The 13,594-nt window shown below is 42.5% G+C and overlaps 1 protein-coding gene across 1 annotated transcript; it reads left to right on the top strand.

Annotated features, from left to right (window-relative positions):
• The first annotated feature begins 8,909 nt into the window (after window positions 1-8,909).
• Window positions 8,910-12,610, top strand: LOC311137317 (alpha-N-acetylgalactosamine-specific lectin-like). The gene is made up of 6 exons (XM_084171754.1): window positions 8,910-8,983; window positions 9,394-9,527; window positions 9,640-9,731; window positions 11,275-11,409; window positions 11,541-11,652; window positions 12,043-12,610. The coding sequence occupies exons 2-6, from the start codon at window positions 9,446-9,448 to the stop codon at window positions 12,123-12,125; spliced, it is 504 nt and encodes a 167-aa protein (XP_084027880.1). The 5' UTR covers window positions 8,910-8,983; window positions 9,394-9,445; the 3' UTR covers window positions 12,126-12,610.
• Window positions 12,611-13,594: the final 984 nt, after the last annotated feature.

Below are 13,594 nucleotides of genomic sequence, written 5' to 3'. Positions count from 1 at the left end.
ACACAGTAACATAACTATGATGAGTCCAGACTGGACCAGACTGACCCTCCATAACATCCACTTGACCCAACACTTTCTGGAGTCACAAGAACATGGGCAGAAAAGCACACCAGGCTGAGCTGAAAAGTCTCCACCACCTCCTCCTTCCTCCTTGAAACGCTGCTGTCTTGCTGCAGCCTCGCTCACCAGGTTCTGAGGTTAGTCTTGACAGAACTGCTGCTTCTGACAACCACTTCCAGAACTGTATAATGTATGGAATATAACAAGTTAATCAGGAAGTTACTGTAGTGGCCAAGCTAACTCGTATCAGGAGGTTACTGTAGTGGCCAAGCTAGCTAGTATCAGGAGGTTACTATGGTGGACAAGCTAACTAGCATCAAGAGTTTACTGTAGTGACCAAGCTAACTAGCATCAGTAAGTTACTATAGTGGCCAAGCTAACTAGCATCAGGAGGTTACTGTAGTGGCCAAGCTAACTAGTATCAGGAAGTCATTATGGTGGACAAGCTAACTAGCATCAGGAAGTTACTATAGTGGCCATACTAACTAGCATCAGAAAGTTACTATAGTGGCCAAGCTAACTAGCATCAGGAGGTTACTGTAGTGGCCAAGCTAACTAGCATCAGGAGGTTACTATAGTGGCCAAGCTAACTAGCATCAGGAGGTTACTGTAGTGGCCAAGCTAACTAGTATCAGGAAGTTACTGTAGTGGCCAAGCTAGCTAGTATCAGGAGGTTACTATGGTGGACAAGCTAACTAGCATCAGGAGTTTACTGTAGTGACCAAGCTAACTAGCATCAGGAAGTTACTGTAGTGTCCAAGCTAACTAGCATCAGGAGGTTACTGTAGTGGCCAAGCTAACTAGTATCAGGAAGTCATTATGGTGGACAAGCTAACTAGCATCAGGAAGTTACTATAGTGGCCATACTAACTAGCATCAGAAAGTTACTATAGTGGCCAAGCTAACTAGCATCAGGAGGTTACTGTAGTGGCCAAGCTAACTAGCATCAGGAGGTTACTGTAGTGGCCAAGCTAACTAGTATCAGGAAGTTACTGTAGTGGCCAAGCTAACTAGTATCAGGAAGTCATTATGGTGGACAAGCTAACTAGCATCAGGAGGTTACTATAGTGGCCAAGCTAACTAGCATCAGGAGGTTACTGTAGTGGCCAAGCTAACTAGCATCATGAGGTTACTGTAGTGTCCAAGCTAACTAGTATCAGGAAGTTACTGTAGTGGCCAAGCTAACTAGTATCAGGAAGTTACTGTAGTGGCCAAGATAACTAGCATCAGGAGGTTACTGTAGTGGCCAAGCTAACTAGCATCAGGAGGTTGCTGTAGTAGTCAAGCTAACTAGCATCAGGAGGTTACTGTAGTGGCCAAGCTAACTAGCATCAGGAGGTCACTGTAGCAGCCAAGCTCTGGGACCCATAATGTAGCTTGAGCCTCCTCACTAATGATGAACATTGTTTTCATCCCTTCCTGTCAAGGTTTAGTCCTAACAGTTGTTTTAGATTGTGTGCTAATAAGGCCTGGTTAAAGACTAGTGTTTAATTCACCTTCATCTACAACAGAGGAGGTGAGGAGAGAAGCAGAGGGGGGAGATGGAGGGGAGAAGAGAAGAGAATATGAGAGGAGAGAAGAGAAGAAAGGAGGGAGAACAAGGAAGCGGAGAGAAGAGAGAAGGGTGAATCCCTTTCTGAGACGAGGGTGAATCCCTGGCTGAGATATCCGTCAGATGAGAGCATCAGCACATCTGGCCTGTGTTCTGTTCCTCTGTTCCCTCCCTCCCCTTCCTCCCAGCAGCTCGTTAATATTTATAGGAACTCCCAGGAATCCCCTATCCTATCCTTCTACAGAGCCCCATGCATAATTGGGGTGGTGTGGAGACACAAAGCACTTTCCTCCCCTCAATTGGATTCATGGAAAAATAAGATAACTAAGGAAGTTATCATCATGCATGCACTGGGATGCACTGTGATGAACTGGGATGGACTGGGATGCACTGTGATGAACTGGGATGGACTGGGATGGACTGGGATGCACTGTGATGAACTGGGATGGACTGGGATGCACTGTGATGGACTGGGATGCACTTTGATGGACTGGGATGCACTGTGATGGACTGGGATGCGCTGTGATGGACTGGGATGCACTGTGATGGACTTGGATGCACTGTGATGGACTGGGATGAACTAGGATGGACTGGGAAGGACATAGAGAATTGTAGAGATATTAAATAGACACGTGTAAATAAAAATGGACGCACATGCGCTTACACACTCATTACATGTACAGTACTTACAAACTATTCCCTGCCAGTAAAGTTTCCAGTGACACTGTAGATATTAGCATCATCAACGTCTTTAGGTATTGGACTGGATTAGTATTTTCCCACTGCTGACCCTGTTCCTCTCACTCTCTCTGCATCCATCTTAGCAGGGTTTAAGACTAATTACAGCTGTGTCTGGCTTGCTGCGTCCCCCATCATTCAGAGACTCTGCGGCTTATGCTGAGACCCGTGATGTTTACAAAAGGTTGACATCAAGGGCTCAGCGGTGCTTCAATGTAATGTCTTTGAATTTCAGTTTCATAAAGAAAAAAGCCTGGAGCTATACAGCAACTACTACTATTGATTGTTACTGCTTCTGGCTGCGACTAGCACTGTCTGTCTGTAACATTGGATTGGACTATTTGAATGGTGTGGAACCTTGGAGAGGATAGATGGGTGGCTAGAGAAAAATAAAAGTGAAAAAGAGAGAGAACAGAAGGAGTAAAAGAGAAAATACATGAGAGCGCGCGAGAGAGAGGAGAAGTAGGACAGAGAGAGAGAGAGAGAGAGAGAGAGAGGTGTTATATGGCCTGCAGTTCAGTCCTACGCTCCTTCCTTTAAGTACTCCAGTGCGTCTCCAGGGCGGCCTTGTGTTCATTTTTTTTTATCTCTTCCAGACAACCTCCATCTCATCTCACTGAGGTGTATTAAAACCACATCATACTGTATAACAGGGCTTTATCGCTGAGATGAGGGGGTGACGATGTGTGTCTGAGGTGAGACATTTTATATCTGTGAATTTCTATACGGTTACAGATGTGATAGCTGTTGTGTGTGTGTGTGTGTGTGGGGGGGGGGGGGGGGGGGTGCCCGGGGGGTGCCCCCATTTGGAGTGTGTGTGATAACTCCCTACATGGCTGAGCCTTATTCCAGTTTTACTAATCTAATCTAATATTATATCATTAAATGGCCCCTGAACACCTGACGGAGGCTTTTTTTTTTACTCCCCATAATGCTCTAGGGCCAGATAGCGCTGCAGTCCTCTGAGATATATTGCCTCTGTCGAGTGTGTGTGTGTGGCTCAATCCAGGCCCTCTCCTAGATCAGGTAGAATAATGGCTGCTATAACCTTGAGTGCTAACGCCGCGAACTCAACAGCTCTCTCTTGCTCTCTTTCGTTCTCCAATCCTTCTATTTTGCTCCCTGTCTCTCTCCCTGTCTCTCTCTCCCTCTCTCTCTCTCTCCCTCTCTCTCTCTCTCTCACCCTGTCTCTCTCTCTCTCCCTCTCTCTCTCTCTCTCTCTCTCTCTCCCTGTCTCTCTCTCTCTCTGTCTCTCTCTCCCTGTCTCTCTCTCTCTGTCTGTCTCTCTGTCTCTCTCTCTGTCTCTCTCTCCCTGTTTCTCTCTCTCTCTGTCTCTCTCTCTCTCTCTCTCTCTCTTTCTCTCCCTGTCTCTCTCTCTCTCTCCTTCTCTCTCTCTCTCTCTCCCTGTCTCTCTCTCTCTCTCTCTCTCTCTCTCTCTCTCTCTCTCTCTCTCTCTCTCTCCCTCTCTCTCTCTCTCTCTCTCTCTCTCTGTCTCTCTCTCCGTCTCTCTCTCTCTGTCTGTCTCTCTGTCTCTCTCTCTCTCTCACACTCTGTCTCTCTCTCTCTGTCTCTCTCTCTGTCTCTTTCTCTCTCTCTCTCTCTCTCTCTCTCTCTCTCTGTCTTTCTCTTTCTGTCTCTCTCTCCCTGTCTCTCTCTCCCTGTCTCTCTCCCTGTCTCTCTCCCTGTCTCTCTCTTTCTCCCTGTCTCTCTCTCCCTGTCTCTCTGACTCTCTCTCTGTCTCTCCCTCTCGGTCTCTCTCTCCCTGTCTCTCTCTCTCTGTCTCTCTCTGTTTATTTCATACTCTCTCTCTGTCTCTTTCTCCCCCAACACTATCTGTTGATTACAGATCTGTAAAAGTGTGGAGATGAAACACACAGACAGAGAAGTACTGTTGGTATTTCTCTCCACATCAGGACGATTAGCTCAGCTGTATCAAGAGGCATCCTGGATTGATTGGGAGACAATTCAATAAAAGAGATGGATCAATGGAACTGTATGCCTTGGAGCTGGGTGGATCACACATATGCACACACGCGCACACACACACACACACACACACACACACACACACACACACACACACACACACACACACACACACACACACACACACACACACACACACACACACACACACACACACACACACACACACACACACACTGTGAATGTGTGCTTGTACTTGCATGTGTTTGTGTTTGTGTGTGTGTGTGTGTGTGTGTGTGTACATGCGATCTCCCTTCTTTTTATCCCAACATTCAGGAAAGCTTCCTTCCCCCTCAGATCTCAAATACCTTGACCAGGTGAAATCAAAGTATGAAACCAAAATGACCAAAATATGAAAAATGACTGTTGCTTCTACATTGATGAAGTTGTATTATAAAGTTACTGGTCCCCTTCCCCATCACAAACATTTGGATTCAGGAGGTAGGTTAAGTTAAGTTTTTTTTTTGTGACATCACAAAATCTCTAATTTTAATACACCAATGGTAACATCTTATTCTCTTACCTAATTTAAATAAGTACAGCCTTGTAACCAACGTCGCAGAAGGTGTAACAGGGTGAAACTGTTTGTGTTGAACGCAGCCTCTGTCAGCACCAGGTGTCTGTAATTGCCAATTAAGGGGTTGGCTTTTGGTTTAAAAGCTTTGTTGTCGCTCATCCAGGGGATCACCTTACTATGCGCAGGGCTGGCATGCCTTGGGAGGACGGGTGCAGCAACTGTGGCCTAGACCAAATTGATGATGAGAATGAATCGTGAGTGTGTTCAAGGCAAATGAGCCTGTAGCCTCTGGTCCTCGTTCCTCTTCTCCCATGGCACGCCTCCCTAGGTATCTGTTGCTTATGGTTGTCGAGGCAGAAACCATTCTATTTACCGAAACTGCCTGCATCAAATACATTGAATACTTGTCTGTGATTAAGTTGATCTATGATAACGAGCTGTAACCTTTGTTGACAGAGTATTGAACACAAAGCCATAGAAGTTTCTGTCCGACAACAATCCTATTACGTTGCTTCAGTAATTGTGAATAAAGCCTATATTTCTGTCTGATATCTGACTGGTTATTCCCATGCTCCACTCCTTGATGTAAAGAATCTGTTTATTTTAGATTAGTACTGAGGACCTCCCCGCATGTATAAAAAAATCATGTAGCTCTACTACGCCACCTATCTTTTTTGTGGATAAACCACATTACAAAGGCATGAATTTGGCAGTACGTCTAACCGGCCTCAACCGCACACCATGTGTAACAAAGCCAGCCCAGGATCTCCACATCTGGCTTCTTCACCTGCGGGATCGTCTGAGACCAGCCACCCGGACAGCTGATGAAACTTTGGCTTTGCACAACCGAAGCATTTCTGCACAAACTGTCAGACATCATCTCAGGGAAGCTCCTCTTCGTGCTCGTCGTCCTCACCAGGGTCTTGAATTGACTGCAGTTCGGCGTCGTAACCGACTTCAGTGGGCAAATGCTCACCTTCGATGGCCACTGGCATGCTGGAGAAGTGTGCTCTTCACGGATGAATCACGGTTTCAACTGAACCAGGCAGATTGGCAGACAGGGTGTATGGCATCGTGTGGGCGAGTGGTTTACTGAGGTCAATGTTGTGAACAGTGCCCCAATGATGGTGGTGGTGGGGTTATGGTATTTGCAGGCATAAACTATGGACAACAAACACAATTGCATTTTATTCATGGCAATTTGAATGCACAGAGATACCGTGACGAGATCATGAGGCACATTGTCGTGCTATTCAATTGCTGCCATCACCTCATGTTTCAGCATGATGATACATGGCCCCATGTCGCAAGGATCTGTACATAATTCCTGGAAGCTGAAAATGTCCCAGTTCTTCCATGGCCTGCATACTCACCAGACATATCACTCATTGAGCATGTTTGGGATGCTCTGGATCAACGTATACGACAGTGTGTTCCAGTTTCCAGCAACAATATCCAGCAACTTCGCACAGCCATTGAAGAGGAGTGGGGCAACATTCCACAGGCCACAATCAACAGCCTGGCCAACTCTATGCGAAGGAGATGTCACGCTGCATGAGGCAAATGGTGGTCACACCAGATACTGACTGGTCTTCTGATCCACGCCCCTACTTCTTTTTTTAAAGGTATCTGTGACCAACAGATGCATATCTGTATTCCCAGTCATGTGAAATCCATAGATTACTTTATTTCAATTGACTGATTCCCTCATATGAACTGTAACTCAGTAAAATCTTAGAAATTGTTGCGTTTTATATTTTTGTTCAGTGTACTTAAAGGTTTTTGCTTTTATCTGTCTGGTGTTAGCTAGCAACTGGCTGGCTAGGCCTTTAGCCAGCATGAAACAAAAGCGGGGGAGGGGTTGCCCAAAACTCAGATTCCGTTTTCATGTTATTACATCAAGACACATGCCAAACAGAAGATTCTTACAAACTTCTTGATCATTTATAGTCATGATATATGAACATTGCTGACAATTCCATTTGGTCTAGCTTTTCAGACTTCCTGGTAGTTTGATATGAGCAAAATTACTTTTTCTAAAATTAAGCATTTTTATCAGATGTTTTAGTCACTCAAAAGGCTATTTTAAGTGGGAATCAGAATTGTTCAGGACCTTTTTACATTAGTAAGGGTGACTAGACCTCATGTCTGACAACTCAATGAAACCCCCTCTGGTGGGTTGGCAGCCCAACAGACCCACATTCCACATGAATGCTGCCAGTAACTATATCCTTGCACATCACTCCAGTGGTTGTCACCGACATGCTTATCTCTTCTGACTTGGAGGCTTACTGGCATTTCGTTTGAGAACTTTAAGATGTGAAAGGTTGCTGATTCAAATCCCAGAGCTGACTAGGTGAAAAATGCATTGATGTGCCGTTGAGCAAGGCACTTAATCCTAATTGCTCCTGTAAATTGTCTGCTAAATAACTAAAATGTACACAGCCACCTGGTTTACATGTTAGCATGAGACTTCACCATGTAAAGAGGAAGTCTTCTAACCCACTATTACAAAGAGATATCTTACAACACTAGTTGAGCAATATGTTGATGATGGCCATAGTCACTACAACTTGCTAAATACCAGTAGGTTGTGGTTTCTAAATAATTCTGTATCATTCTATGTCAACATCACAGGGTTGCTACACTTTAGAATAATACCTTATTTGAACCGAATAAAAATGGGTTGCTAAGCTACGCGGTTAGCTACATATGTGTTTGTGCTATCACAACTGCATATGTAGCCAACCCGCCTGCACATGCCAACCCGCCTGCGCATTTTTAGTTATCTACTTTCTGAACATTCAATATCACATGTAATCGCCCCACAACAGAATAGTTATAATCTTTTTTGTTCTTTTTTTTGTGACTGGTCTGGTGTATCTCAGAATTCAAATCAAATCAAAAATCAAATTGTATTTGTCACAAGCGCCGAATACAACAGGTGCAGACCTTACAGTGAATTGGAGGACGCAGCGATAACTTGTGGCAGGAGATCTATAGACCGATCCATGTCCCATTGGCCAGTGTCTCAATGTATGCAGTTAACCTCTTGAATGTAAACTCTCTGAAAGTGGGGCGGTGCGTGGTTCCGGTACCTGTTCTGACCGACATGTTCTCTTATAAATCGACGTGTGGACAACGTACATCATAATGGCTCGCACTCGGCGATAGCCCTAGTTCTCCGCCATCCAATTTCCCAGTGCGAAATCTGACACCATTTTTGATACAAAAAATACTTTCTGTTTGTCACAGACGGACAACATGAGATGAAAGTGGAGTTCTGTCAGAGGTTCACAGGGGTGGGGGAAGAAGTTTTGATCGAGACCTTTGGAAAAAATTAACATTTTCTCAACACTAAACATACAAATATGTATTTTACAGTTATAAGGAAAGTGACATCTTCTAGTTAGTCGTTTTTATAAATTGATTGTTTCTATATCTAGAAAGCATATCAGTCATTTCAAGCCTTATTCATAGACTTCTGTAGAATAGGAAATACATACTGAAAATTGAGTACACCTCAGCAATTTCGAACTATTTTTACAATAAAGGTGAGATTTTAATATTTCTGGCAGTATAAGCATGGTTAGTTATTGCTTATGGCCCTCTCATGAAATATAATTACTTTTGGAGTATGTCTATTTAGGAGGAAATCTACATTTTGCCATTATCATTCAAGCGGTTATTATCTGCTGATGTGGTCTACTGTACCTTTGAATAGCATTCTGGGAAGGATGAACCGGACAATCAGCTTGTGGACATTCAGGTCAAAAAATTAATACATCTGTAATATTAAACATTAACTTTCATGTGGGGACAATGTGTATGTACTTCTTAGTGTGTATGTACTTCTTACAACCATCATAAACAGGATATGCATTTGTATGGCAATGCATATGCCTACATGGAAGCCTACGTCCGCAAAAAAAAAAAAAAAAGACATGTACATTATGGATCACAATCACTACTTGCTGCAATGGTAATGTGACTTGCAGATGATATCTCTAGTAGTACTTCCCCCAAATGTCTCTTTATAAGGCCTGACATTTTGAGTGAAAAGACACCTGCACTTTCTGGTTGAAGAAACACTTCAAGGAAGACGCTTCAGTTTCTCTCTTCTGAATTTGGTGAGGGTCTTTATGATTTTATAATATCAACAGGGCTATGCCACAAGAAGTCTGGATTGAATCCCGGCCATTAATTTAATCGCGGATTTGGACAATGCACCATTTAAAGCTAATTTCTGATTTGAGCCGACATAAGCAGCGTTTACTGTGAATGTGGTCTCTGCGAACACGGAAATATTGCCTTTAAAACGTGCATTGCCGACCAAAGCGAGATCAGATTAAATCCTGGCCAAAATGGTTGTATTTGTTGTTGCCAAAAACATTGTAGAATTTAAATAACTATTAACCATGCACGTATTTTGTTCTGACATTCAGCATATCTATCCATCTATCTACCTATCTCCTACATTAATCTGTAATGCTGTGGTTTTTCCTGAGTAATACACTTTGTGATATAATTCTGTATCTAGGAAGAACTGCAGAAGAAGGCCAAAGGTCCACCACGATTCTCTATCCATCATCATGGGAGTCATAACTGTGTCTGTTCTTGCCTGTGTCCTCCTCACCCTTCTGGGAACTGGAGCCCTCCCCCACAATCATCATTGTAAGTGACAACCAATCCCATTTGAATCCAGTCTATTTTGAGTTTTCTTCTATTTACTGTTCTAACCAATTAGTGATAGTTAGGCATTTAAAATACATCGTTTTCTCTCCAGATACCTGTCCAAGTGGGTATACTGGACCTGACAGCACAGTACCCCATTGCTACCGATTCGTACGCAAACAAATGGGATGGCAGCAAGCACTGGTAAGTGTCAAATTTGAATCTAATCAACACTTCCAGTTACAGTGATGGTGTAAAAGAGAATTTTAAATAACTTACATTTCCAATTATAATTACCTTTTTTTTTATTACACTGTAAAGGGGTTGCCGTGAACTTGACCTACTGCAATATAAATACAAGGGCTGTCAAAGTAAATAAGTTAACTCATGTTAACTTTTTATAATTTTAGTGCAATAATGTTTTAATCGTGATGAATCGTATTGTTTGAAAGCGTTAGAAATACAGTGAAAACATCCAAAATACAGAACCTATTCAGCGATTTTTTTTTACCGTAATCGGAATGAATGAACGGATTAATTAAATTCATTGAGGGGGATTGGTTAGTATTTAACAGTATTTTACTGTAATTACCAGGGATTGGTGCAAGCAGGTTGGCTGCTAGGTAAATTGTTTACACATGAAAGCATTTTAACCCTAAAAGCAGCCAACGGTGGTAATTTTTTACCCCAAATTGGTAATGATTGCAGTAACACATTTTTATTTTATTAACCTTTTGTAACTGTCACGTCCGTTGTGTAAAGGATCGGACCAAGGTGCAGCGTGGTATGCGTACATAGTTGTTTATTTTAATAAACACCGACAAAATAGCAAAATCCAACAGACCGTGAAGTTCAAGACGCTAACCATCAAACAAGCCAAACAGAAACAAAATCCCACAACTAAGGTAGGCAACATGGCTGCCTAAGTATGATCCCCAATCAGAGACAACGACCGACAGCTGCCTCTGATTGGGAACCACACCCGGCCAACATAGAAATATATAAATTAGATTTCACACCCTGACCAACCCAACTAGAGATCTCAATGTCAGGGCGTGACAGTAACACAAGTAAATGGTTAAATGTCCCAAAATGAGCATATATTTTTAAATCTTAACACATTTATAGTCAAATTTAATGTTACAAAAACATATATTTTGAATTGTTTTCATGATTTGAAAAGTTATTATGATCTATTTCATCCATAGCCACTTTTTCTGTTATTCGAAGTGTTGTGTTTCTACTCAGGCTGCGTCTACACAGGCAGCCCGATTCTGATATTTCTTCACTAATTTGTCTTTTGACCAATCAGATCAGTGCTAAAAAAGATCTGATGTGAATAGATCCGATGTGATTGGTCAAAATACCAATTAGTGGGGCCTCCCGAGTGGCGCAGCGGTCTAAGGCACTGATCAGTGCTAGAGGCATCGCTACAGATCCGGGTTTGATCCCGGGCTGTGTCGCAGCTGGCCGCGACCGAGAGACCCATGAGGCAGCGCACAATTGGCCCAGCGGGACAAGACTGTAACTAACAATTGGATATCACGAAATTGGGGAGGAAAAAAACACAAATAAAAAGAACAATTAGTGGAAAAAGATAGAGGCTGAGACATTTCATTGTTGATAATACCCAAAATTACCATACAAATAACAGTTTTCCATTACAGTGTACCACTACTGATCAAATGTCTACATAGACAAGGCTTGTAAAAGAAATCAATGAAAACATGGATGTTTCTTCCTAAAGGATTACTGTAAGAGAGATCAGGGTACCCTAGCTGCTGTGCACAGCGTTGAAGAATACCAGCTTCTCCTTTCCATGGTGAAGCAGACCCAGAGTACCTCTGCTTATGCCTGGGTAGGACTGAATGATCTTGAGAAGGTAAAAAAATCCTTAACACTCAAGTGGCACTTAATCAGGTCTTATTTCATATCTCTTTAATTTGGACATTCGATAAGTTACTACTGCCCTTCAAGAAGATGTTGATAACCTTGAAATGTTCTCCCTGACAGGAAGGGAATTATGTGTGGACTGATGGGTCATCCGTCAACTGGTTCTGGTCCGAAAGTGCCAAAGCTCAGCAGTGGGGAGAAGAAGACTGTGTGGCACTGAACTCTTATTCAGGTCAGTAAAATTGTTCTTGGATGTGTGACACTTAGGCCGAGATCCCAATCCGTATCGACAATGTGCCTTTTAAAGGCAATATTCCCGTCATTCGGGGAGATCACATTCAAGGTAAACACTGCAGATGTCTGCTCAATTGGAAATTACCTTAAAATGTCAAGCACGCTACAATGCAGTTTGGTTTGAATCCTAGCCCGAAGGGACCCTGTGTTAAATACATAATAATATTAAGGGAACAATTACATGCCTAATAAGCAGTGTATAAACCCTGTCAAACGTCACGGTAACAAATCATGTGATATTTGTAATTTTCCTATCTGTCTCATTGAGTGCTGTCGTTATTCTTGTCTTGTCTTCCACTGAGACTAACAGGGACATTGTCCTCTACAGGGGCTGAGGGCTTCGACGACATCAAGTGTGACAGTGGCTGCACCTTTGTCTGTATGAGAGTGCTACCAAGTGGAGTAGCCTAAGATGATAGAGGAGTCCAGCAGTTATTTGGCCAAAATACTCTGATTTTCTTTTCTACTATCGCACGCAAACTCCTATGCGTTGATTGAGGACCGGTTGAATACTTGAAGACAATATGATAAAAAGTGATCTAATGGCAATTACATTATCTTTGGTTGCCATTTTCAATTGTTAAAGTTATTGTCAGGTTGATTCTACAACTGCATTTTCGCTCATGTTTTCTGCACGTTACTAGCCTTAAGCTACCAACCATTGAGGCGCCCACTAAAGGTTTATCCACAAACAAACGGTTCAATCCCCTCACTAACTCACAACCGACTGTTATCTAAGAACACAGACAGGATAGTGTTGAAGGTACAGGTAAAATTTGTCTCAACACTCAACACATTTTTAATGGTTCGCCTATTATATGGAATATTGAAAGAATTGTTGGAATTCTTATCCCTCAATGCTTCCATGCCTCTTTGAATAAAACCTTTCAGCATCACCCTTTCTCAGGCATGGTCAATCTATTTTACATATCATTTCCTATATAGTAGCTTGATTGTTAGGTGTCTGGTACCTTCTACCATGTGTGAGACATCAAGGAGGTGATACTAACATCACGTGGCGGTCGGTGCCGTTTAAGATGAGGGAGGATGATTTATTTTTATTTTTTATGAACATGGCCTTATTTCTATTACAGCATAGTGGATGACATGCCATTCACCCAGTTCAATGTAACATTGATAGGTTTTGCCTACTAGCTACATGACATTATAACCATCATGAGGTTGCTACAACCTAGTCTATGAATGAAAGTTTAAAACGTAGGTGTACACAGGTCGAGAGAAAGATTTGAGGTGACAGAAAGACATGGACAGACTGTGACATATTCAATACTGCCTTGCAAACTCTTGCCTATATCTAGCTGATCGAGGGTGTAATCAGTAGCTCAACAGTTGCAAACGAGAGTTTCTATTGGAAAAATTCAGGTATGTTTATACCCGTTTCATTCCGCTTTCTTCCGTTTAAGAAATGTTTTTCAACAGACTCGGCGGAATGAATACATCCCTGATCACACGCAAACACAGTTCACTTTCATAACAAGATACAAACAGCTCGTTGTATTCCTTCTCGCATCTACGCATTTTCCTCCTCTCACCTCTTCCCTTTGCTTGTGGACTTCAATGCACAACACATCAGCTGTCTGTGACCAGGCAAAAAAACCTTTCCAAGCCAAACCTTCATATCATGACAGCTACGCACAGCCTACATCGTTGTCACCATATTAGCTAAAGTAATGTCATAGTCAACATACTGTAGTTAATAGAACAAACATGTTAGCTAGTAAACCCGCTACAATCATGCAGTACAGTCTATAAGCAATTAGCAGTTACACTGGCGGGCCCGGTGGCAATAAATTAGAAAAACCAAAAGCTTACCATAACTTGGAAGAGTTCTGATGTTGGATAGTCACAGCCAGCTAGCT

The sequence above is a fragment of the Coregonus lavaretus genome, assembly GCF_964263955.1.
Source record: "Coregonus lavaretus genome assembly, chromosome: 1".
Lineage (NCBI taxonomy): Eukaryota > Metazoa > Chordata > Actinopteri > Salmoniformes > Salmonidae > Coregonus > Coregonus lavaretus.
Note: the sequence above shows the minus strand (reverse complement) of the source record. Positions and strands in the feature narration are given on the sequence as shown.

Excerpts from the sequence above, each read along its gene's own strand:
- LOC311137317 (XM_084171754.1), top strand. The coding sequence starts at position 9,446 with ATGGGAGTCATAACTGTGTCTGTTCTTGCCTGTGTCCTCCTCACCCTT. Across the intron at positions 9,732-11,274 it reads TGGGATGGCAGCAAGCACTG|GATTACTGTAAGAGAGATCA; the intron begins GTAAGTGTCAAA and ends TTCTTCCTAAAG. Across the intron at positions 11,653-12,042 it reads GGCACTGAACTCTTATTCAG|GGGCTGAGGGCTTCGACGAC; the intron begins GTCAGTAAAATT and ends TGTCCTCTACAG.